The sequence below is a fragment of the Cervus elaphus genome, chromosome 12, assembly GCF_910594005.1.
Source record: "Cervus elaphus chromosome 12, mCerEla1.1, whole genome shotgun sequence".
Lineage (NCBI taxonomy): Eukaryota > Metazoa > Chordata > Mammalia > Artiodactyla > Cervidae > Cervus > Cervus elaphus.
Genome location: NC_057826.1, coordinates 62494703 through 62520473, shown reverse-complemented (window position 1 = coordinate 62520473; position 25771 = coordinate 62494703). Strand labels below are relative to the sequence as shown.

At 36.4% G+C, this 25771-nt stretch overlaps 1 protein-coding gene across 2 annotated transcripts in view; it reads right to left on the bottom strand.

The window, feature by feature from the left end:
* UBR1 (ubiquitin protein ligase E3 component n-recognin 1) overlaps positions 1-25771 on the bottom strand; it is a 135207-nt gene that overhangs the window by 76553 nt on the left and 32883 nt on the right. For both annotated transcript variants that reach the window (XM_043919189.1, XM_043919190.1), the window contains exons 4-12: positions 22392-22502; positions 18389-18519; positions 16268-16406; positions 15226-15288; positions 14866-14989; positions 14454-14561; positions 13734-13822; positions 4198-4296; positions 3142-3299 (exon numbers count right to left, since the gene is read on the bottom strand). In XM_043919189.1, the coding sequence (XP_043775124.1) occupies positions 3142-3299; positions 4198-4296; positions 13734-13822; positions 14454-14561; positions 14866-14989; positions 15226-15288; positions 16268-16406; positions 18389-18519; positions 22392-22502 (1022 nt within the window). The remainder of the gene's footprint in view (positions 1-3141; positions 3300-4197; positions 4297-13733; positions 13823-14453; positions 14562-14865; positions 14990-15225; positions 15289-16267; positions 16407-18388; positions 18520-22391; positions 22503-25771) is intronic.

Below are 25771 nucleotides of genomic sequence, written 5' to 3'. Positions count from 1 at the left end.
TGTAACTTGGTGTGAACATTCTGGTACCAGTTACCGAGCCATTCAGTCCTGTTGTCTGATTTCAGTACCATAGATAAACTACTGCTGGTGGGTCAGGAAATTTGGAACAGACTTCCTACCTCCAGGCATTCTTTGCCCTGATCCCAGAAAAAGGATATAAACACCTATGTCATCCTGACTTACATATCAGAATATATTTGTTTCAAAAGATAAACAGACCCAATGTAGCCTACCATTTATAAGAACAATACTTCTTTAGGCTGTAAAGACAATGACTGGTTTCATGTCCAATGGGAACAAGGTTTACCATGAAATACTTCTCAGGAAGGAATAATTAATAATTGATAAAAATTATTTTGCATTCAGTCAACCCAAATCAATACCTATTACACAACAGGTACCAGGAACAGAAACAGATAAGACACCCAACCCTTGAGGTTCACAATGTAGAGGGAAAAACAGTTATGTATCCTGGACACTGTAATCCAAAGTTAAGCTCCCCAAAAAGGGCACAAAGGAAGTAACGCAGAACACAAAAGACAAGGCAAAAAGATGGAGGAAAAGTAAGTTTTATTTGTAAAGATAGTAAAGATTGTGGTTTAATTTTTCCCTTTCTTTAAATATCCATTAATATGTTCAAAGTTAAAATACAATCATCTGGACTTAATCAAAGAAATAACTTTAAAGTATGTTAATTACATTCTAAACTTTTCCTTTAAAGTAAAAGTAAAAAAGACTAAAGTTTAAACTCTACCACAAATGAATAAATGGCATCAAAATTTGTCTGTTATCTAGAGCACTGCTGCTGTTCAAAAGGTTGGTTCACACACCAGAAGAATCAGCATCAAGTAAATCTTTAGAAATGCAGAATCTTGGGTTCTAGTCAGATCTACTCAGTCTGCCTTTTAACAAGCTCCCACAATGATCTGCATTTATATTAATATTTGAGAGGCACTGATCTAGAGAAGAGAATTTATATTTCCAGTTTCTAGTGACTTCACATAGTTCATGCCTGACTCCTGTAGGAGACCTAGGAAGTAAAGAAGATGCAAGAGACAGGAAGAAAGGAAAGAGTAAAGAAGAACAGAAACAACTAAAAGGCATTAAGTATTTGTGGCTGTTTCTGATTTAAAAGGGTTTCAGGAAGAAGTGGTGAATGAATAAGGCTATGGGGAAATAATAAGAATGACTACAAAATTTCTACAATGAGAGACTGAGAAATGGGGCTCAATAATTACTTGTAAAATGAAGGGCATATCTGATTGGTGTTTTAGGCCAGGTTTCAGAGAAGGCTTTGTGGCTGTTTACGTAGTCTGTGAGGCTACTTGATGTAGTAAAAGGAACATGAGTATTACAGATAAATAGTGCTAGGCTCAAATCCTGCCACTTACTAGCTTTATGACCTTAGGCAAATAATTATACTCTACAAATAAAGGTTACATCACCTGCCTTATAAGAATATTGCAAGAATAAAATGAAGTAAAATAAGTAAAGCTCCTTAGCACACAATGGTTACTAATAACACAGGACCCTTGTGAGAGTGAATTAAATAAGTCCTCAAAAGACATTAATTTTCCCTTCTCGTTGTCATTAGAGATATGTCTACTTATATAAGGATGTAGGAGAGAAGTTGTGAGCATTAGAAGAGTGGGAAAAATTTAAAATTACCTTCCCAACCAAGGACCCTACAGTTTTACCATAGGGGTAGGCTTCCCAGGTGCCTCTAACGCAGGAGACAAGGAGACGCAGCCTGGAGGAGGAAATGGCAACCCACTCCAGTATTCTTGCCTGGAAAATTCTATGGACAGAGAAGCCTGGCAGGCTATAGTCTATGGGGTCACAAAGAGTGAAGTAACTCTAAATTATTTACTGCAGAGAATAATTATAGCCAGAGATCCACAAAATAAAATAAAATATGGTAAAATAATGATGTGATTATGCACTACTTCTCTGGATAGAAAAATAACTCTGTTATAAGAATACTTCAGAGTAATGAGAACTACAGTAAGGAGATTTTTCCTATACAGCAGACCAAAAGAATGACAAATAGAAGAATTTAACACTAAACATTAAGTACTGCCATTTGGAGTTTTTGTATATTTTTTGTTTGTTTGACTGATATAAATTATGCATAATTTGCAAATCACACTAGCTAAATGGTAATTCACTACTGAACTCACTGCCATCTCAACTTGTACTGAAGATATGATAACATAATAATTTACTGAACTTTAAAGAATGAATTACATGTTATTATCATGCTTAGAAACTGAGGAATTGGAAAAGGTCTGGAAGCATTTTTCTCAGTAATACCAAGGATCCAATGAATAGTTTCAGAAATTTTGTCAAATGTATTTTTCTAACTAAACTATTTCTAGGTTGGTTTGGAAACTTGTTTCTATCCCTTTATACCTTACATGGTCTCTCGAGGAAATGGAAAAAATTAGAGTGATTTTATTCCCCTAGGGACAAGAATAAATAATCATATGTATCTCAAAGCTCTTTTTTAAAACAGCAAGGTAAATGAAACATATTTTGTCAAATAATTTTTCGAAGTGTATGATTTATTGAATACTTTATATAGCATAATCCTTACAGAGGTCACCATCTATTTAAAAAAAAAATAGAAATTTATTTCCTTTTAGGTTCAATGATCCCAAATGTGATTTATCATGTGATTTCAACTTCAGTTTAAAAGGAAACTCTAATCTCTTCAGGGAGAATATCTTAAGAAACCTTGGATGAATATCTATAACTTGATCATATGTATGAAAAAGGGAGTTAAAAAAATTCACATCAACAAGATCGTTTGAAACTAACCACAAAGAGACTATGCAAGAGGGGTAGAAGCAAAATGCATGAGTGGAAGTGAGTGGAAGGCATGGTGACTACAAAGGAGATTCATTTAATGATCCCAAAAGACCCTAGTTCCTATGAGAGGCCCTTCCTCAGTACCTTCTTTATTGACCTGATTTTAACTCTATAAGAAGCCTTCACTTAAGAGATGTACTGACATGACAGTCACAGTTCTTTGTACTTGTCATCACTAGATAACCAAAAAGATCAGATGTTTATTTATAGGATAGAATAAATCCAACTGTGTTTAATAGGTACCCTCACCTTTTGACTTGAACAACTTACTTTAGATCACAAATTACTGCATATACTCGTCCCAATTTGTCTTGGCTATAACCCTGGAAGTTGAATTTATTGTTCCTATCCAAATACTCAGGCAAAACTTCCAGCAGAGTTTCAGTAATGACAGAGATAACATTCTGCTCTTCAATAAGATGTCGAGCCTGTAGAATATGTCATGAACATTGTCATTAGTATTAATTCATTATAGTATGGATTTTATCTATTCATTTGGTTGGTAAGTCATTTTGAATAAATGTTTGTTGAGCATCAAACACAGTCCTTATTCTCACAGAATAGCAATTTCTGAGAAATTATTTTCTAAAAGTTCCCTACCCCTCAGTAACTAGAAAACACCTGTCTGAACACCCCAAGCCCATTACACATGTTACTGACATGAATGTTTACCACTATTAATTATACAGTGAGCGAAGTAAAACAAACAGATATACTTCAGGGTTCTATCATATACATTATGTATTCTGACATTTCCTCCTCACTTACAATCCAATTTCTCTTTCATATCCTTTTCTCTGGGCTTTGAAAAGAGAAAGCAGAAACTGAACTGTCCATAAGAAACAGCATCGGGAGTAGTACAAAAAGGAAGCAGAATCCTTCACTCTCCTCCCAAGACTTGCAGCACCATTTCCTGCAAATGTTTGACAGTCATACTCTCCCCCAGTTTTGCTGTATCTTAGGTGCTCTTCTCACCCCTGACAACAAGTGTAAAGAACAAAAGACTAGCAAAAAATATTTTTTTTTGGTATTAATAAGGCACTGCTCCTAAGTTACTCTAGACACTGAGAAACCAGCTCTGGTGTTCCCCTGCAGAGATGAGGACTTTCAAAACAACTCAGAGCCACCACTCCCCCTCCACGAGTTACCTAGTCCTTGGGAACCACTGAAGTATCCACATGCTGATACCACTGAAGAATTATTCAATTTTCCAAGTGGAATAGAACACAGTGACTCGGAAATTGTTTTAATTCAACATTAAATAAAATTCTTTAAAAATAAAACAAATGTTACTTAGAAAGATTGTCAAGACTAATTAATACATACCAAAGTAGGAACAGTAAACATCTGAACTGAGAGTGCAGTTACAGAGATACTTCTGTCATGATCATCACTGATATATTCCTTCTGGAGCTGCTTGTAATACTGAAAGACACAACAATAAGTAGAGAAGCAATTATAAATGACTGCTGAAAACTTTTAAAATCCCAATTTTAACAGCTGCTATATTTGTTTCTATGTATAAGATAGCAAGTATTGTAATACCTATTTATTAAAGGGAGATACTACAGTCAACAAAAATTTACTAAAAAAGCGAGTAACAAAAGATCAAATAGGAATTCAGCTATCCAATCTAGTATAGTAAGAAATGATTTTTAAAAAACAAAACACACACACATACACACAGAGGTATAAATCACAGAGGACTGCAAAGGTGCAATATATCCTTTCTCCAAACAGAATCTGGGGCAATCTTTAGCAGATTTTCTTCCCGATGAAATACAGCAGGGACTATATTAAATGTATTTAAAAACTGATATGACCCAGAAAATCAATCATCAGATTCAATCCAGCCTTAAACAGAATGGATGCTGGCTGTGCATAATTTCTTATCCATACTAGTGCATACCAGATGAAAATCAACCCTGATCTCTTGCAAGAACAAAAACAATAACACATCCAGTCAGGCTTCAAGCAGCTATTATATGTAAGCACAGTATTAGATCCTTGACCTACATATTTAATTCCATCTATTAGAATGAACACGAAGTTTAACAGGTAATCCTAAGGAGGGTGAACTGCTGTTGTATAAAGAAAAACCTTCATTTCAGATCACATACATGGTCCTTTATTCTACCTCTAAAGAGTTTTTGAAGAACAGAGTTGATAATTTGAGTTGTCATCAGCTTTCAAATAACCAAATACCTTAGCTGCTTTTATCAATCTAATGATAAAATCCAGGAAGTGCAAGTATCTTATCACACAGTATCATTTACCTATGATGATCATTATTTCACGTTCTGCTTCCAATTCCATTCTGATTCTACCTCTGTCCTAAGTTTTGCAGAATTTTATGCAACTCAAAATCAGAATAAACTAACAAGTATTTCTTGCATACCTCTGTATAAGACAAAGTAGAAGATTTAAAGAAGTACATGTTCTAACTAATTTAACTTGAGAGACACACAACAAAATACAACAGTGTAAGGGATATACAATAGATCAACAAAACAATATTAAAAAGCTATAGAGGCAGTCCCAAGATGGCAGAGGAATAGGATGGGAGGAATAGGACAAATTCACCCACAAATTCACCAAAAGATCATTTGAATGCTGAGCAACTTCCACAAACAATTTCTGAACACTGGTGGAAGACACCAGGTACCCAGAAAGGCAGCCCATTCTCCTTTAAAGAAGGTAGGACAAAACATAAAAGACAAAAAGAGAGACAAAAGAGTTAGGGACAGAGACTGGTCCTGGGGAGGGAGTTGTGAAGCAGGAGAAATTTCCAAACAGTAGGAAACCCTCGCACAGGCTGGTCTGTGGGGAGTTTTGGAATCTCAGAAGGCAACATAACCGGGAGAAAAAAAAAAAAAACAAACCCACAGAATACATGCCTAAACACAACTGCCAGTGGAAACGTAGCCCAAACACTGGGCCTGAATGCCCTGAGGACAATCTGAGGGAGCTAACATGAGATAGCAACCCAAACTGAGGGATTGCTAGAGAGGGAAAAAAAAAAGAGAACTTTCCCGTGAAAGGTTCTAAAGCACAGCCTGTCAAAGGATTGAGCCAATACCAAAGGTGAGCTAGCCGGCTGTGTACAGGCCTCTCCCCTCCACTGGAGGCAGAGAAGCAGGTGTGTGACAGCCAGAGCTGGCAGGCAAGGGGCTGCTCCAATCTCGGTCCCAGAGACGGGCATCCTCCACCAAACTGTGAGCAGGCTTCCAGTTGCTAACCATGTCTTCCTGGGATCCTGGATGGTTGACATCTGCCAGGAGGGTCGCAGCCTGAGATCAGCTTCCCAGAGAGACATGCGGCACACCTGGGAAACCACGTGGCTAGGACTGGGGAGGTGATTAAGACGCACAGCCCACCTAGGACAGTGCATTTGCCAAACACCTGGTCGCCTGAGCTGCTCAGACCTGGGAAGGGCACAAAACGCACGCCCAGCCAAGTCTGTGCCCTTGCTGAGTACCCGAGAACCTAAGCAGCTTAGACCTGGAAGTGCACAAAATGCAGGGCCTGCTTTGGACAGTGCCCCTGCAGAGCACCCTGGAGCCTGAGCAGTGTAGACCCAGGAAGCACATGCTACCGTGAGTTGGGGCACATCCAGTGTGGTCCATACACTGCGAGCACTCCCCACACACGCCAGCAATATTTGTTTGCAGTGTCCCTCCCTCCCCACAACACAACTGAACAAGTGAGCCTAAATAAGTGACCATCTTCACCGCCTTGTGTCAGGGCAGAAATTAGACACTAAAGAGACTTGCAAACAGAGGAAGCCAAAGAGGGAACAGCTCTGGAAGTGACAGGTGCAACAGATTAAAACCCTGTAGTTAATATTGACCAAGCATTGGAGGGGGCCTATAGACCTTGAGAACAAGTACAAGCTGGAACACGGAACTATCTGAAACTGAACTGACCCCACACTGCCCACACAGCTTCAGAGAAATTCCTAGATATATTTTTACTATTATCACTTTTTAATTTTTAAAAAATTTAACCTCTTTATACTCCTTTAATTTTCATTTTTATAACCTACTATTACATTGCAGGAAAAAAGACCCTATTTTTAAAGCCAATCTCATATATATATATTTTATAATTTTTGTGATTGATCTTGTTTTGTATTTTCAATATTGTTTTTCTGAAAGTCTAACCTCTACTCTCGATTTTTAATCTTTGCTTTATGGTATTTGTTATCAATTTTGTACCTTTAAGAATCTAATCTTCAGTATCCACTTTCACTTAGGGATGTGATTACACTGGCTTGATTGTTCTCTCCCCTTTTGACTCTCCTCTTTCTCCCCCAGGTCACCTCTATCTCCTCCCTCCCCCTTCTCTTCTCGACTTAACTTTGTGAATCTCCCTGGGTGTTCCGGGCTGTGGAGAACACTTAGGGAACTGATTACTGGCTAGACTGTTCTCTCCCCCTTTTGACTGCCCCTCTTCTCCTGGTCACCTCTATCTCCCTCCTCCCTCTTCTCTTCTCTGTGTAACTCTGTGAATCTCTCTGGGTGTTCCAGATTGTGGAGAGCACTTAGGGAACTGATTACTGGCTAGACTGCTCTCTCCACTTTTGACTCCCCCTTTTCTCCTGGTCACCTCTATCTCCCTCCTCCTTCTTCTCTTCTCTTTGTAACTCTGAATCTCTCTGGGTGTTCCAGATTGTGGAGAGCATTTGGGGAACTGATTACTGGCTAGACTGCTCTCTCCACTTTTGACTCCCCCTCTTCTCCTGGTCACCTCTATCTCCCTCCTCCCTCTTCTCTTCTCTATGTAACTCTGTGAATCTCCCTGGGTGTCCCACACTGTGGAAAATTGCTTCACTATTAACCTAGATGTTTTCTCATCTGCGCTGTATGGGTGGAGAAGTCTTGAGGCTACTGTAAGAGAAGGACAGAAAGCCAGAGGCAGGTGGCTTAACTCCAAAACTTGAGAACATTAGAGAACTCCTGATTCCAGGGAACATTAATAGACAAGAGCTCACCCAAAAGCATCCATGCCTACACTGAAACCAAGCTCCACCCAAGGGACAAGTTCCAGAGCAAGACATACCACACTAATTCTCCAGCAAAGCAGGAACACAACCCTGAGCATTAAAAAAAAGACAGGCTGTCCAAAGCCATGCCAAACCCATAGACACCCCAAAACTCACTACTGGACACTTCATTGCACTCCAGAGAGAAGAGATCTAGCTCCACTCACCTGAACACAGACACGAGCTCCCCTAACAAGGAAACCTTGACAAGCCACTAGTCCAACCCCATGCACAGGGAGCAGGCTCTACAATAAGAGGAAACATGAACTTCCAGCCTACAGAAAGGGCACCCCAAACACAGCAATCTAAACGAAATGAAGAGGCAGAGAAATATTCAGCAGGTAAGGGAACATGATAAATGCCCACCAAACCAAACAAAAGAGAAGGAGATAGGGAGTCTACCTGAAAAAGAATTCAGAATAATGATAATACAGCTGATCCAAAATCTTGAAAACAAAATGGAGTTACAGATAAATAGACTAGAGATGAGGATTGAGAAGATGCAAGAAATGTCTAACAAGGACCTAGAAGAAATAAAGAAGAGTCAATCAATAATGAATAATGCAATAAATGAGATCAAAAGCACTCTGGAGGGAACCAACAGTAGAATAACTGAGGCAGAAGACAGGATAAGTGGGGTAGAAGATAGAATGGTGGAAATAAATGAAGCAGAGAGGGAAAAACAAAAAAGAATGAAAAGAAATGGGGACAACCTCAGAGACCTCTGGGACCATGTTAAATGCCCCAACATTCGAATCATAGGTGTCCCAGAAGAACAAGACAAAAAGGCAGAGCATGGGAAAATACCTGAGGAGATAATAGTTGAAAACTTCCCTAAAATGGGGAAGGAAATAGACATCCAAGTCCAAGAAACCCAGAGAGTCCCAAACAGGATAAACCCAAGGTGAAACACCCTAAGACACAGATTAATCGAACTAATGAAGATCAAACACAAAGAACAAATATTAAAAGCTACAAGGGAAAAACAACAAATAACACACAAAGGGCTCCCCATAAGGATAACAGCTGATCCTTCAATAGAAACTCTTCAGGCCAGGAAGGAAAGGCAGGACATACTTACAGTGCTGAAAGAGAAAAACCTACAACCAAGATTACTATACCCAGAAAGGATCTCATTCAAATATGAAGGAGAAATCAAAAGCTTTACAGACAAGCAAAAGCTGAGAGAGTTCAGCACCACCAAACCAGCTCATCAACAAATGCTAAAGGGTCTTCTCTAGAAAGGAAACAGAAAAGGTTTATAAACTCAAACTCAAAACAACAAAGTAAATGGCAACAGGATCATACTTATCAATAATTACCTTAAATGTAAATGAGTTGAATGCCCCAACCGAAAGACAAAAACAAGACCCCTATATATGCTGTCTACAAGAGACCCACCTCAAGCCAAGGGACACATACAGACTGAAAGTGAAGAGCTGGAAAAAGATACTTCATGCAAATGGAGACCAAAAGAAAGCAGGAGTAGCAAAACTCATATCAGATAAAATAGACTTTTAAATAAAGAATGAAAAGAGACAAAGAAGGACATTACATAATGATCAAAGGATTAATCCAAGAAGAAGATACAACAATTATAAATGCACCCAACATAGAAGCACCTCAATACATAAGGCAAATGCTAACAGGTATGAAAGGGGAAATTAACAGTCACACAATAATAGTGAGAGACTTTAATACCTCACTCACACCTATGGATAGGTCAACCAAACAGAAAATTAGCAAGGAAACACAAACTTTTAATGATACAATGGACCAGTTAGACCTAATTGATATCTATAGAACATTTCACCCCAAAACAATGAATTTCACCATTTCTCAAGTGCACATGGAACATTCTGCAGCATAGATCACATCCTGGGCCATAAATCTAGCCTTGGTAAATTCAAGAACACTGAAATCATTTCAAGCATCTTTTCTGATCACAATGCAGTAAGATTAGATGGCAACTACAGGGAAAAAACTATTAAAAATACAACATGTGGAGGCTAAACAACATGCTTCTGAATAACCAACAAATCATGGAAGAAATCAAAAAAGGAAATCAAAATACACATAGAAACAAATGAAAATGAAAACACAACAACCCAACACCTATGAGATTCACTAAAAGCAGTGCTAAGGGGAAGGTTCATAGCAACACAAGCTAGCCTCAAGAAAACAAGAGAAAAATCAAATAAATAACCTAACTTTACACCTAAAGTAACTAGAAAAAGAAGAAACGAAGAACCACAGGGTTAGTAGAAGGAAAGAAATCATAAAAATTAGAGCAGAAATAAATGAAAAAGAAACAATGGAAACTATAGGAAAAATCAGCAAAACTAAAAGCTGGTTCTTTGAGAAGATAAATAAAATAGGCAAACCATTAGCCAGACTCAAGAAAAAAAGAGAGAAGAATCAAATCAACAAAATTAGAAATGAAAATGCAGAAACCAAACAGACAACACAGAAATACAAAGGATCATAAGAGACTACTATCAGCAACTATATGCCAATAAAATGGACAATTTGGAAGAAATAGATGAATTCTTAGAAAAGTATAACATTCCAAAACTGAACCAGGAAGAAACAAAAAATCTTAACAGACCCATCACAAGCACTGAAATCGAAACTGTAATCAAAAATCTTCCAACAAACAAAAGTCCAGGACCAGATGGCTTCACAGCTGAATTCTACCAAAAGTTTAGAGAAGAGTTAACACCTATCCTACTCAAACTCTTTCAGAAAATTGCAGAGGAAGGTAAACTTCCAAACTCATTCTATGAGGCCACCATCACCCTAATACCAAAACCAAAGATGCCACAAAAAAGAAAACTATAGGCCAATATCATGATGAACATAGATGCAAAAATTCTCAACAAAATTCTAGCAAACAGAATCCAACAACATATTAAAAAGATCATACATTATGACCAAGTGGGCTTTATCCCAGGGATGCAAGGATTCTTCAATATTTGCAAATCAATCAATGTCATACAACACATTAACAAATTGAAAGATAAAAACCATATGATTATCTCAATAGATGCAGAGAAAGCCTTTGACAAAATTCAACACCCTTTTATGATAAAAACTCTCCAGAAAGCAGGCATAGAAGGAATATACCTCACCATAATAAAAGCCATATATGATAAACCCACAGCAAACATTATCCTTAATGGTGAGAAATTGAGAGCATTTCCCCTAGAATTAGGAACAAGACAAGGGTGCCCGCTCTCACCACTATTCAATATAGTTTTGGAAGTTTTAGCCACAACAATCAGAGAAGACAAAGAAATAAAAGGAACCTAGACTGGAAAAGAAGAAGTAAAACTCTCACTGTTTGCAGATGGCATGATCCTCTACATAGAAAACTCTAAAGACACCACCAGAAAATTACTTGAGCTAATCAATGAATATAGTAAAGTTGCAGGATATAAAATTAATACACAGAAATCCCTTGCATTCCTATACACTAACAATGAGAAAACAGAAAGAGAAATTAAGGAAACAATCCCATACACCATAGCGACAAAAAGAATAAAATACTTAGGGATAAATCTACCTAAAGAAACAAAAGACCTATATATAGAACAATATAAAACACTGATGAAAGAAATCAAAGATGACACAAATAGATGGAGAAATACACCATGTTCATGGATCAGAAGAATCAATATAGTGAAAATGAGTATAGTACCCAAAGCAATCTACAGATTCAATGCAATCCCTATCAAGCTACCAACAGTATTTTTCAGAAAACTAGAACAAATAATTTCACAATTTGTATGGAAATACAAAAAGCCTTGAAAACCAAAGCAATCTTGAGAAAGAAGAATGGAACTAGAGGAATTAACTTGTCTGATTTCAGACTATATTACAAAGCTATAGTCATCAAGACAGTACGGTATTGGCACAAAGACAGAAATACAGATCAATGGAACAAAATAGAAAGCCCAGAGATAATTCCACACACCCGTGGACACCTTATCTTTGACAAAGGAGGCAAAAATATACAATGGAGAAAAGACAATCTCTTTAACAAGCGGTGCTGGAAAAACTGGTCAACCACCTGTGAAAGAATGAAACTAGGACACTTTATAACACCATACACAAAAATAAACTCAAAATGAATTAAAGATCTAAATGTAAGACCAAAAACTACAAAACTCCTAGAGGAAAACATAGGCAAAACACTCTCCAACATAAATCACAGCAAAATCCTCTATGACCCACATCCCAGAGTAATGGAAATAAAAGCAAAAATAAACAAATGGGACCTAATGAAACTTTAAAGCTTTTGCACAATGAAGGCAACTATAAGCAAGGTGAAAAGACTGCCTTCAGAATGGAAGAAAATAATAGCAAATGAAACAACTGACAAAGAATTAATCTCAAAAATATACAAGTAGCTCCTACAGCTCAATTCCAGAAAAATAAATGACCTAATCAAAAAATGGGCCAAAGAACTAAACAGACATTTCTCCAAAGAAGACAGACAGATGGCTAACAAACACATGAAAAGATGCTCAACATCACTCATGATCAGAGAAATGCAAATCAAAATCACAATCAGGCACCATCTCTCACCGGTCAGAATGGCTGCTATCCAAAAGTCTACCAGCAATAAATGCTGGAGAGGGTGTGGAGAAAAGGGAACACTCTTACGCTGTTGGTGGGAATGCAAACTAGTACAGCCACCATGAAGAACAAAACTGGAAATAGAGTTGCCATGCAAGCTAGCAATCCCACTGCTGGGCATACACACTGAGGAAACCAGAACTGAAAGAGACATGTGTACCCCAATGTTCATTGCAGCACTGTTAACAATAGGTAGGACATGGAAGCAACCTAGATGTCCACTGGCAGATGAATGGATAAGAATGTTGTGGTACATATACAAAATGGAATATTACTCAGCTATTAAAAAGAACACATTTGAATCAGTTCTAATGAGATGGATGAAACTGGAGCCTATTACACAGAGTGAAGGCAGAAAGAAAAAGACCAATGCAGCATATTAACGCATATATATGGGATTTATAAAGATAGTAATGATGACCCTATACGCAAGACAGCAAAAGAGACAGAGATGTAAAGCACAGACTTTTGGACTCTGTGGGAGAAGGTGAGGGTGGGATGATTTGAGAGAACAGCATTGAAACATGTATATTACCATACATGAAATAGATGACCAGTCTAAGTTTGATGCATGAAACAGGGCACTCAAAGCCAGTGCACTGGGACAACCCAGAGAGACGGGATGATGAGGGAAGTGGGAGAGGGCTTCGGGATGGGGGACACATGTACACCCATGGCTAATTCATGTCAATGTATGGCAAAAACCACTACAATATTGTAAAGCAATTAGCCTCCAATTAAAATAAATTTTTAAAAAAAGCTATAAATTTGTATATTCTAGCCTCAGATAGTTAAGTATAACTCTTACCCATCAAATTTCTGCCTCCTTTTAGCATTTATATATGTTTCTTTTCCCTGTTATTCTTTCAACTAGTCACTGCTCTTATTATAATTTTAACTAACAGATAAATGATTAGAAAAGATAAATGTACTCCTAATTGTGACAACTTCCTATTGCTTTGTCCAAGCAAATAACAGGTCATTTTCCAACTATCTCCTCTCTTATACTACTATTTTCATACTATCAAATGTGAAGATAAATGATGAAATTTTGAAAAACAAATAAGCTGTAAAATTAAGTTCCTGCTCTGTAATTATCCCCTTTGTTTCCATTATTTCACTTAGAAAATGGTTTTCTATTTTCATTTCTTGACATCTATTTATAAAGAGCAATTACCTTCACAAATTCCATAGCAAAGAATTTTTTGTATTCCATCTCCATAAAAAAACTGCTGAAGATCAACTCGTGAAGGATCTTACGGGCACCTATAAATCATTTTGGGGAGAAGTGGGAGGAGCATTGCCAAGGCAAAGAAAACATTTTAGCTATTAGTAGTGGCAGAACACTATAAAAATATTTCACATGCTAATAGACTTCAAGGACTCAAATATTAGTGGCACTTATCACGTTAATATTTAAGAGCTAGAATTTAAAATACATACATGTAATGTCTTTTCCCTTATTTTCTGTACCCCTCTCACTGCTGTACCTTACTTCATCCTACTTCACCCAACCTTTCTCCATTTGTTTTCATTCTGTCTCACTAAAAACTACCCTCTGTACCTCCCCTCTCCATCCCCTTTAGCCTTACTCTAACTTTTTACTTTTGGGTCTTTGTTTAGATTTAAAAAATGAAAATTAACATGGCTTTTATAATGGCATTACTACATGAATACATACATACTCTTTTTTACTGGTTCTGACTAAATGAAAAGGCACTAAATTAAAAGGCAATCTCCCTGGGTTTTAACACTGGTTGACTGGTTGTTCTCACCATGAAAATACAATATCTTATCAAGTTAATTGATTTAATAAACAAAAGAGATCACAACTCCACTTTACAGCTGTAATATTCCTTTGCTTCAAAGCAAGAAGCATAAGTAAAGATCTACCTACCTTTATAAAGCTTTGCATCCCAAAGCATTAACCTGCTTATGAGACAGGGATTCTCAGAGCCAGGTTCTTCTCTAAGGCAAGCTTGGCAAAAGATCTGTCTGAAGTCACCTACAAACAAAAGATGTTACATAGTTTTTATTCTTAAAGTATTTCTCTCAGAAATACATTTCCTATAAGAACATATGAAAAAACTAACAGTAAATCCTCTCATACTTGATGTCAAGAATAATTCAACATCAAAGAATCAAGAGCCAACAAAACATTATTCATAGCATTTGAAATGCAATACTGAAAATAAAATGCATAAAAAACAACAATCATTTTACTTTATGCTCAATGACATTTTAAAATCTGTGGCTATTTAAAAAGACAATATTTTATGAAAAATAAGAAAAACAGGCTATACGCTTACTTGAGTAGCTCATAATTTTATTCATCCAGGACCCCAGACGCAAAGCAAATTTCTGATGAGCCATAACCTCAGAGTGTAATACTTCTACATGAAGTGGATGTTGAGAGACATTTTCTGAATGACTCTACAAATGAAAGGAATATTAGAAACAAACTAGTTTTTAAATTTTTTGTTTTAAAAGTTATCTATTCCTCAAAAAAACAAATCATATAACTATTACATTTTCAAATCTCTGGGTCTAAATGCTCCAAACTTATGTTTACTTAGGATGTCAAACCACTTCAACAATATAACTGTTTTACTTGGGCTCTTGTACATTCCTCTTAACATTTTCGTTTTGACCCTAATTCAGAAAATTACCTTTATATCTTCCTTTGCTTCCTGGCAAGCAGCAAAAGCACCTGCTTTAACAGCCCGACGGCCCTAATTATAGACAAACATGAGAATTAAGTAGTAGACTGACAATCCCAATCAACACGTAATATAAAACTCAAAGACCCAACAAGCTCTTAATTATTAATCATTTTTGACCACCTAAAAGTCCTAAGATTGATAACACCTATAAGATAAACAGAAATGTTTAGCATTAGCTACCTTCATGCAGCTTCAGAACTTTCAATGCCACTGGTAGAGAATTTCTATACTTTAGGGACTCAGATTTCTTGCTTCACAAGAATGTCATTATTTACTTATTGTAGTATACTCTATTACATAACAATAAATTAGGTTTAATAAACTACTATTATTAATACATGCCTTAGATACTTTTCATGAGTAAAACTGAAATTCTTTAACATGTGTTCCATAACACACATATAGTCCACTAGTGGGTTAGAGGTGTGGCCTAACAGATACTGACTTCTCAAGTCCTAGAATCACAATACCAGTAACTAGTGCTGTGATGCTTCTTCCACCGTCTTACACTCCTCTTGAGGGTAGGGATTAGGTTACTATTCCTTCTGCCTATCTGAAGAATACATTTTGTTTTGGATGGGTGTTAAATAAAAGTTGAGCCATGTTATCAACATTATTCCATAAATAGTTTTAATAAATAATGTTAAGCTAACCAACTTTTCAGGATTCATGTAGTCATTTATTCAATAATTTACAGAAAGACAGCTAAAGTTGAGCTGACATTCTTAACTACTCTTTGCCAAATATATTTAGTAACTTTCTATTTAGACTAAAAAAGGAAAATTATAGTCAACTAAAACTGTAATACACACACACAGAAAAACCAAGTTTCAACCAATTTACTTAGGCTATAAGGAATAAACAAAGAGCATGGCTGTACCTGACACATTACTAAAGCACTTGGCAAGGGCTACAGGGCTACTTGGCAACACCCAAATTCCAGGAAGCTGATGAAGACAGCATAATAACTCAAATAAAACTCACGAACCTCTTTGTCTATGGCAGTGGTATGCAACTGGGCCTCTGCAAGCTCACAGTCAAGAGCTCTTTGTAGACTGTATATGACGTGGTCATATGAATGGTGTTCGTCATTGAAAAGGACACAGTAGTATCTATCATTTTTCTCCCTGTTTAAAACAAAAAGATACATATTCAGACACTGCAACAAATAAGCAAAGGAAAATATGAAAAAACAGGCTAAAATGAAAAATGCCATGTGATGAGTAGCACCACGTAGTTTCCTATGTATGAGAAAAGTGAAAGTGAAGTCACTCAGTTGTGTCCGACTCTTTGCGACCCCATGGATTGCAGCCTAAGAGGCTCCTCTGTCCATGGGATTTTCCCGGCAAGAATACTGGAGTGGGTTGCCATTTCCTTCTCCAAAGTACCACTCTAATACTAGTATAGGAGATGATTTTAAGTGGTATAGTGCCATAAAATTTTAAAACTCTGATAAAAGTATCAATTTTTTCATGTTTATCCCCGAATTTTTCTTACTTCCAGAAGTAAAATGCTGTTCTCATTAAGTGGCAGTAAGTCTTTAACACCATTCATAACTCTAGATAATCTCTCACTGTGACAAAGGGAGACAAGCCTCAGGCTCAGAACTTTCAAGCAGGGAATGATAAATAGTCAAGATTTTACTAACATCTAGTTTTTATTTATTTTTGTTTCTACCTTCTATTTATTTTAAGTAATACTGGTTTTATAGTACTTTTAAGTTTTTTTTTTTTTTAAGATGTATATATTTTAAGTGCCAGCACTACCATTTGACTGTGAAACTTCAGACAAATCACTTAAGCATTTAATCTTGCTGAGATGATGGTATCTTTTCCATCTCTAAGAAGAGATGTGTAATATCTACATTTGAGTGTGAGGACCTTATAAAATACGTGAAAATGGTTGTTGTGGGCTACAGCTACACAAATGTCAGAAATTACTACCAGTTTTAAACTGTTTACAATAATCTTCCATTAAATAGTCAACTGATCCTCATAACTCTAAGAGGCAGCTTTTCTCAAGCCTCTTGTAGCTTAGGAAATAACAAACTCAAAAAGACTTCTCTTTCGTCCCAAAGCCAACAAACAATGAGAATTAGAAATCAGATCTGTGACTCTGAAGTACAGTGCTGTCTACATAAATGGCCACATTCAAGCAACCCACCCTTTTTAGACAGGCAGATTGCTAGAATTAAGCTTAGCAACACAAAATTTCTTAAAGCATTTAACTGATGCTATCAATGTATTTGAAATTCAAACTTTTTTGGACATAATTTCCGATGACCTTTATTTTTCCAAGCAGTTTATGGTCCAGTAAAAGTCAAAATGATACATTTAATGTCTTTAAAAATTGAAATTCTTAAGTCTCTCTCCTAAAATAATACAAATAAACCCAGTAAACTCAAAAAACTGTATTTAGATTTGTGAAACTCCTAATATTACACAGGTAGAAAAATTCCCACAGGGCCCAAACTGTATTTCATATCAGGTCTGGAATTCTCTTTTGCCTTTTGTAAATTACGAGCCAATACTGCTGTCACTAAAAGACCTACGGTTGTCAGAAATTGCTGGGTTTTAGCTAAAAACAAAAACAAAAAACGCTTAAATCCCTACATGTGAAATAATCCTAGATCCCAAAGCACAGGACAAAGGGGTATCTCCTTATTCTGACCATCAAAATTTTTGATCAAGAAAAGTGCTAAAGATCTGGACTAAATGGAAACACACTGTTCTGAAGTCCCCACCTTAGTTCACAAACCTCTCAGGGAACCTGGAAGTTGTCCAGGCCAGGATCAAACTGGGCAATTTACTTCCTTGCTGGGACGAATGGCTCCTAAGTCCTTGTAAATCGTTTAGAACAACAGCCCTAAAATGTTTTTTCTTAAAAATCAGAAGCTCCTGATTAAGCCCTTCTTTTGCCTTAACTTCTGTATGATGTCTTAGAAGAGCATCTCATATAAATGAACACTTTGGAAAAATTCTCTATATAAAATTTTCACAATGATAGATAAGTTAAAGCAGTAGATAAAAACAAAAGACATTTTTAAAATACTCATTCTGCAATATCAATAACCATTGTGAAAATTTCTCCGTTTAAAAAAATCCCCCACCTTTTCTGGAGTTCAGGAGGCAGTTCTTTTTCTTCTTCCCATATAGTCATTTCTACAATGTATTTTATCACCGAAGGGAATATTTTCCTGGCTTGGGCAATAACCTCTTCATTCAACGGACAGCGTAAGTTCTGCAAGGAAGTATAGAAAAACATATTCTCAATGTTGTATACAAGTAAGTGGATGAGAATGATGATGTTATTAATTTATAAGAATAATATTAATGAGTTCATTTACACCATCCTCCAGGAATGAATTTAATTTCAGCCCAAGAGGTTGCTGTTCACATTGTTTAGCTGAATTCCTTGTGGCCAAGCTGGTGCTACAGATGACAGAAAGCAAAGGAGGCAAAATCATGGAAGTCTCCCTTATGATGCTCTTCCTTATGAATGTTTTTCTCTGCCTGAGTAAACTAATCATATCAGAGAACAACAAGTTATAGGGTTTGGTTATTCCTTACAGCTTACGAAAACATTTCTCATTTAATTTATTCCAACTGATCCTTATAGCCACTCTGTTAAGGCAGAAAATTTATGACATTTAAAAGATAAAGATTCCATCTAAGGGCTTCCTGGGTAGTCCAATGGTTAAGAATCTGCCTGCCAACACAGGGGACATGGGTTTGATCCCTAGTATGGAAAGATTCCACATGCCTTGGGGCAACTAAACCCATGCACCACAACTATGGAACCCCATGTGCTCTAGAGCCCACATGCAGCAACAAGAGAAGCCACCACAATGAGAATCCCGTGCACTGCAACCAGAGAGTTGTCCTTGCTTGCCACAACTAGAGAACACCTGCTCGGAGTGACAAAGACCCAGCACAGCCAAAAATAAATAAAGAAATATTTCAAAAAACATTTTTAAAAAAGATCCCATTCAAGGTCAAAGAGCCTCTAAACGGATATAAAAAGCAATACTAACATCTGAGTCTTTTGACTTTCATGGAAAAAAAATGTTCATTTCATTAAAGAATACCACTTCTTTAATAGGTTTGTTCAAACCAACTATCTAAAAAAAGAAAAATGCATTTAACTGCTCTGCATCATAAACCATTAGTGAAATGCAAGCCAAAACCATAGTGAGATGCCTCTTCATACCTGCTAAGGTGACTATTATCAAAAAGGCAGACAAGTGTTGGCCAGGATGCGGAGAAACCTGAACCCTATACACTGCTCATGGAAATGTAAGATGGTATAATTTGGAAAAGTCTGAGAGATGCTCAAAATGTTAAGTATAGTGACCTTATGATCCACCAGTTCCACTCTGAGATATCTACCCAAGAAAAATGAAAACATATAGCCACACAAAAAACTTGCACACAAATGCTCATAGCAGCATTTCTCATAATAGCCAAAAAGTGGAAACAACCTAGATTTCCATAGACTGATGAATGGATAAATAAAATGATGCATAATCCACACAATGGAATATTATTTGGCCATAAAAATAAACTATATGCCAAAAAAGTACTAAAGTATATTCTTTAAATGGGTGACTTTTTAAATATAGTATGTAAATCAAAACTCAATAAGTTGTTTAAACAAAGCAGTAAGCAGGAAAACAAATATAGTAGCTCTTTAGACACACACACATTCACACATAAAATCCAACAGAAATTCAGTAGAAGGCTTTAATATTCAATTTTTTACACCATACTATACCTACCTGCTATACACCATACTAATGAACTGTATTTTATTTTGTGGTGACCAAAACATTAATCTATACATTTACTCTTCTGCACCTATTCTTCCTCACTCCCCAATGCTTTATTATTTTCATTTCTACCATCTCTTCAATATGTCACCTTTTCTCTGGAGATTTTACTCAGAAGCTTTTGCTAGAAAGAGAGAAAAAGAGTGCCAAAGGTACTAAGAGCAACATTAATCCACTATGTTCCTATTTCTTATCTTCTTTAGCTTTAGAAATATTTCCTTTCAATTCTTAATCAAAGTGGTCTGAAATGAAAAGTTAGAAGAATCTACTTATTACTTCCATACTATATCAGAAGCTAAGTTCTTCAGAAGAGTTCTGGTAAGTAGGGAAGAAACTTTTAAATAAATCATTTATAGCTTAGAAAATAAGAAGGTCCATTAGAGGGAACAACAGGGTGACAATCAAAATCGATTTAAAAAAAACCTTAATAATAAACCCAGAAATGTACTACAGAACTAGAAAGAAATTTCCCTTAAACATACTTTTAGAGATATTGCCAAATCCTGGACTATAGGCTGATTAGTATTGATCAGGTCTAATTACACTTGGTAAATCCCTATTATGGCTGGCACAATGCCACACACCTGGCAGAGTATGGATTTCACATTCACCAAAGCAGAGACGAAACAAATGTCAAGCACAAAGGACTCTTGGGGGGCAATTGATTAGTTATTTGCTAGTTGTAAGTATGCTCTCACATTCAGATCATGAATCTGTTCCTGAGTATCCAGACTTGTGGGCATAATAAGCCTGAATGATCTATTTCTTTTTGAATCTAACTATAAATCCAAAGAAATCCAAGAAGATCAGGTTAGTTCAGGACTAAATTCAGTGTTTTGAGGCCATATGACTCGGGAAAACCACAAACAGACTGGAACTCCATGAGGTAGGAAGAAGGAGGCTAGTTTTGTAAACTTGATGAGCACTTAGGTTGATTCAATACCCTGGCTACTGTAAATAATGCTGCATGAACATAATGGTGCATGTATCTTTTCAAAATAAATAAATTTTGTACTTCTTTTTTCTTAATTTTATCTTTGGATTGTTCATTACTAATGTATAAAATACAAGCAATTTTTGTATCTCATATCCTGCAATTGTGCTGAACTTGTTTATTAGTTCTAACAACGTTTTAATGGATTCCTTAGGATTTTCTATATACAAAATCACGTCATCTGCAAATAGAATTTTACTTCTTCCTTTCCAATTTGGGTGCTTTTTATTTCTTTTTCTTGTCTAACTGCCCCAGCTGGAATGTCCATTACACTAATGACTGGATATTCACTGTGGCAAAGCAGAATATGCCTTACTTCCCATCTTCAGGGGAAAGTATCCAAAAGTATCCTAAAACTGAGTTTTAGGTTCTTTTGACACAAATGCATCCTCACCAGCATACCTCACCTATTCCCTAACTCATATCTGGAATCAGGTATTTTTACAAGTCCCGGTTTCTTTTAGTGGAAAATGGCACTTAAGAGATCAAAATACAGACCCTAGGGATATTCAACGTTATAGAGTTATCAGGAACAGTTTAAAGAATACAAAAACTATTTATTCCTTAAGTTTTAAAAAGGATTCTTCTGTGAAACCAATTGAGCATGGCATTTTTTTAGGAGGTACCTTCTTGTGACAACTTTTTACATTTCTTCAATGGTTATTAACTGTTTAAGTTTTTTCTGTTTTTGAATACATTATGACTATACTGTTGGATAAAAGAATCTATTTTCAAATGTCTTTGCACAGAGTCATATAAATAGCCTTTTATAATACTCCTCTATCTGTGGTTCTATGGTCATTTTCCCATTCTACTTTTAATTGTCTCTATCTGGGCTTACTCACATTTTTTTTCTTGATTAGGAGGTATAGTGGATAATATGTTCGTTGATTTTTTTTTCTTTAAGAATAGCAATTATGGAATTTATGTGTCAGTTCTACTGTTTTCTAATTCATTATATCTTCCTATTTCATAATAACTACTTCCATTCACTGTTTTAGGATAATATATGGTTTATTCTTACTTATCAAATTGACTGCTTAACAAACAAGTATTCTGAGTTCATCTTTTCAGTGTAAATTCACTCCTTCAGAGAAATATGGAATCAAACCTTCACCAATTTATCAAATCTTTAAATCATTTAGAATCAAATACAACTCCTTACATTTAAATATCAGAACACAAAATCAGGATTCTCAATGGAATTAAGCTTAACCCATACAAATAACATTTATTTCTATTTATTTTCATCAAGCTTACATAACAATTAAAAAACAGCAATATTCTTACCTCTTTTGTGGTACCTGCTCTTCCAGGTTCATGACTTATACAAAAAGGACCAGTTTTCCATGCTTCTGTGTCTCCACAGTCACAAAATCCTCCTCCAGTAGAGGTATGCATCTGACAAATGAAAAATGTGTCTTAATTTCAAAACATTTTACAAAGCAAAGAATAAAGATAACTCAAATAATACATGTTTCCTGCTATTTCAACCTTAATTGCCTTTAATGTTATAGATATAAATCAAAAAAACATTTTGATAAAAAAAAATTCTCAATACTTAATCACAAAAATAGACCTTCAAAATTGATACATTTTAAAAACATACTCAGTTGTTAAATAGTTTTTAAAACAGATTGTGTTCAGTTCAGTTCAGTTTAGTCGCTCAGTTGTGTCCAACTCTTTGCGACCCCGTGAACTGCAGCACGCCAGGTTTCTCTGCCCGTCACCAACTCCAGGAGCCCACCCAAACCCATGTCCATCGAGTCGGTGATGCCATCCAACCATCTCATCCTCTGTTGTTCCCATCTCCTCCTGCCCTCAATCCCTCCAGTGTCAGGGTCTTTTCCAATGAGACAACTCTTCGCATGAGGTGGCCAAAGTACTGGAGGTTCAGCTTCAGCATCAGTCCTTCCAATGAACACCCAGGACTGATCTGCTTTAGGATGGACTGGTTGGATCTCCTTGCAGTCCAAGGGACTCTCAAGAGTCTTCTCCAACACCATAGTTCAAAAGCATCAATTCTTCGGCACTCAGCTTTCTTCACAGTCCAACTCTCACATCCATACATGACCACTGGAAAAACCATAGCCTTGACTAGATGGACCTTTGTTAGAAAAGTAATGTCTCTACTTTTTAATATGCTGTCTAGGTTGGTCATAACTTTCCTTCCAAGGAGTAAGCGTCTTTTAATTTCATGGCTGCAATCACCATCTGCAGTGATTTTGGAGCCCAGAAGAACAAAGTCAGCCACTGTTTCCCCATCTATTTGCCATGAAGTGATGGGACTGGATGCCATGATACTAGTTTTCTGAATGTTGAGCTTTAAGCCAACTTTTTCACTCTCCTCTTTCACTTTCATCAAGAGGCTCTTTAGTTCTTCTTTACTTTCTGCCATAAGGGTGGTATCATCTGCATATCTGAGGTTATTGATGTTTCTCCCAGCAATCTTGATTCCAGCTTGTGCTTCCTCCAGCCCAGCATTTCTCATGATGTACTCTGCATATAAGTTAAATAAGCAGGGTGACAATATACAGCCTTGACATACGCCTTTTCCTATTTGGAACCAGTCTGTTGTTCCACGTCCAGTTCTAACTGTTCTTCCTGACCTGCATACAGGTTTCTCAAGAGGCAGGTCAGATGGTCTGGTATTCCCATCTCTTTAAGAATTTGCCACATTTAAAAAAAAAAAAAGAATTTTCCACAGTTTATTGTGATCCACACAGTCAAAGACTTTGGCATAGTCAATAACGCAGAAATAGATGTTTTTCTGGAACTCTCTTGCTTTTTCGATGATCCAGCAGATGTTGGCAATTTGATCTCTGGTCCCTCTGCCTTTTCTAAAACCAGCTTGAACATCTGGAAGTTCACAGTTCACATATTGCTGAAGCCTGGCTTGGAGAATTTTGAGCATTACTTTACTAGCATGTGAGATGACTGCAATTGTGCGGTAGTTTGAGCATTCTTTGGCATTGCCTTTCTTTGGGATTGGAATGAAAACTGACCTTTTCCAATCCTGTGGCCACTGCTGAGTTTTCCAAATTTGCTGTCATAGTGTGTGCAGTACTTTCATAGCATCGTCTTTCAGGATTTGGAATAGCTCAACTGGAATTCCATCACCTCCACTACCTTTGTTCTTAGTGATGCTTCCTAAGGCCCACTTGACTTCACATTCCAGGATGTTTGGCACTAGGTGAGTGATCACACCATCGTGACTATGTGGGTAGTAAAGATCTTTTTTGTACAGTTTTTCTGTGTATTCTTGTCACCTCTTCTTAATATCTTCTGCTTCTGTTAGGTCCCTACCATTTCTGTCCTTTATTGAACCCATCTTTGCATGAAATGTTCCCTTGGTATCTCATTGTGTTATGTGCAAAAAAGAAAAAAAACTATATGACACCTAGAATGCCTGAGTAGATTTTATGATTAAACAGACTTTTTAAATCATTATGATGCTAGCATAAGTACTTAAGAAATGTATATTTTCATCTATATTAATATCCTACAGCAACTAAAACTTATTACAACATTTTTTTCTTTGAGGGTTCCTGTAAAAAAATTATCTAAAATATCGTAGCTTAGATAGAGAAGGATGACAATGACCTGAATTTGAATCTTCCCTAAATCTCCCCCCTCCAAATTATACAACTAACAAGGAGAATAAATAGAGCCACACGTGACCCATGTCTGCAGGATTACTGGGAGTCAAAAAAAGAAATACCCACTACAATATTGTAAATTATAAATAATTGTAAATTATTTTAAATTGTAAATTACAATGTAAATATTGTAATTAGCCTCCAACTAATAAAAATAAAAGAAAAAAAAAAAAAAAACCCCTCACTAAAACCAAAAAAAAAAAGAAATACCACAACCTTCAAATGACTTCTTTTATCAGAGTTTCTGTTGCCTATCACTTCAAGCATGTGGATACAAACAATAGGGGAGGGAAGCTAAAGAGACTCCATTAAACAGAACAGAGGGGTATAAAGGACTTAAATCAAGCACAGACAAAACCACATCCCAGAAGAGAAAGCTCAATGTTAAGGGACAAATACTGAAAACAGATTGGGACTTGGTAGTTCACAGGGAAAGAGACTGAAACTGAGCAGGACCAGAAGTGGCCACCTCCAAGAAGCATTACTTTTGGAGGAAAATCAAATACATTTAAAAAGGTGGTAACCCCTTATAGAATGTGACAGTAAACGAAAGAAGGAAGAAAGAAAGCTTAAGGATCCTATAGAAACAAGATATGCCAAACCCCCCCCTCACTTCACCACCGTCACCAATATCATCTATAAAAGAAATTGCATAGAAGAGGGTAAAACTGACAGAAGAGAGCACTTGTGAACACTATTCATGAAATGAAATAGAAAAAAAGTACACCATATCCATATAAAACTGTTGCAAAAAAAAAAAAGTGCCCCAAAATGTAAATAAGAGCCAAAACTCAATTATGAAGCTGGAAGAAAATATAATGCTCCAAACTGAATGACCCATCCTCGAACAAGCATTAAAAACCCTTAATCAGATTAAGACACCTTTAATCATAAACACAAAAGTTAAAAACAGAAATGGATAGAAAAGAAATAAATGAGACCTGAATGAACTCAGGGTAAAAAAACAGAAGAAAATAATGTATCAGAAGTAAATAGCATTGAAACAAAGCA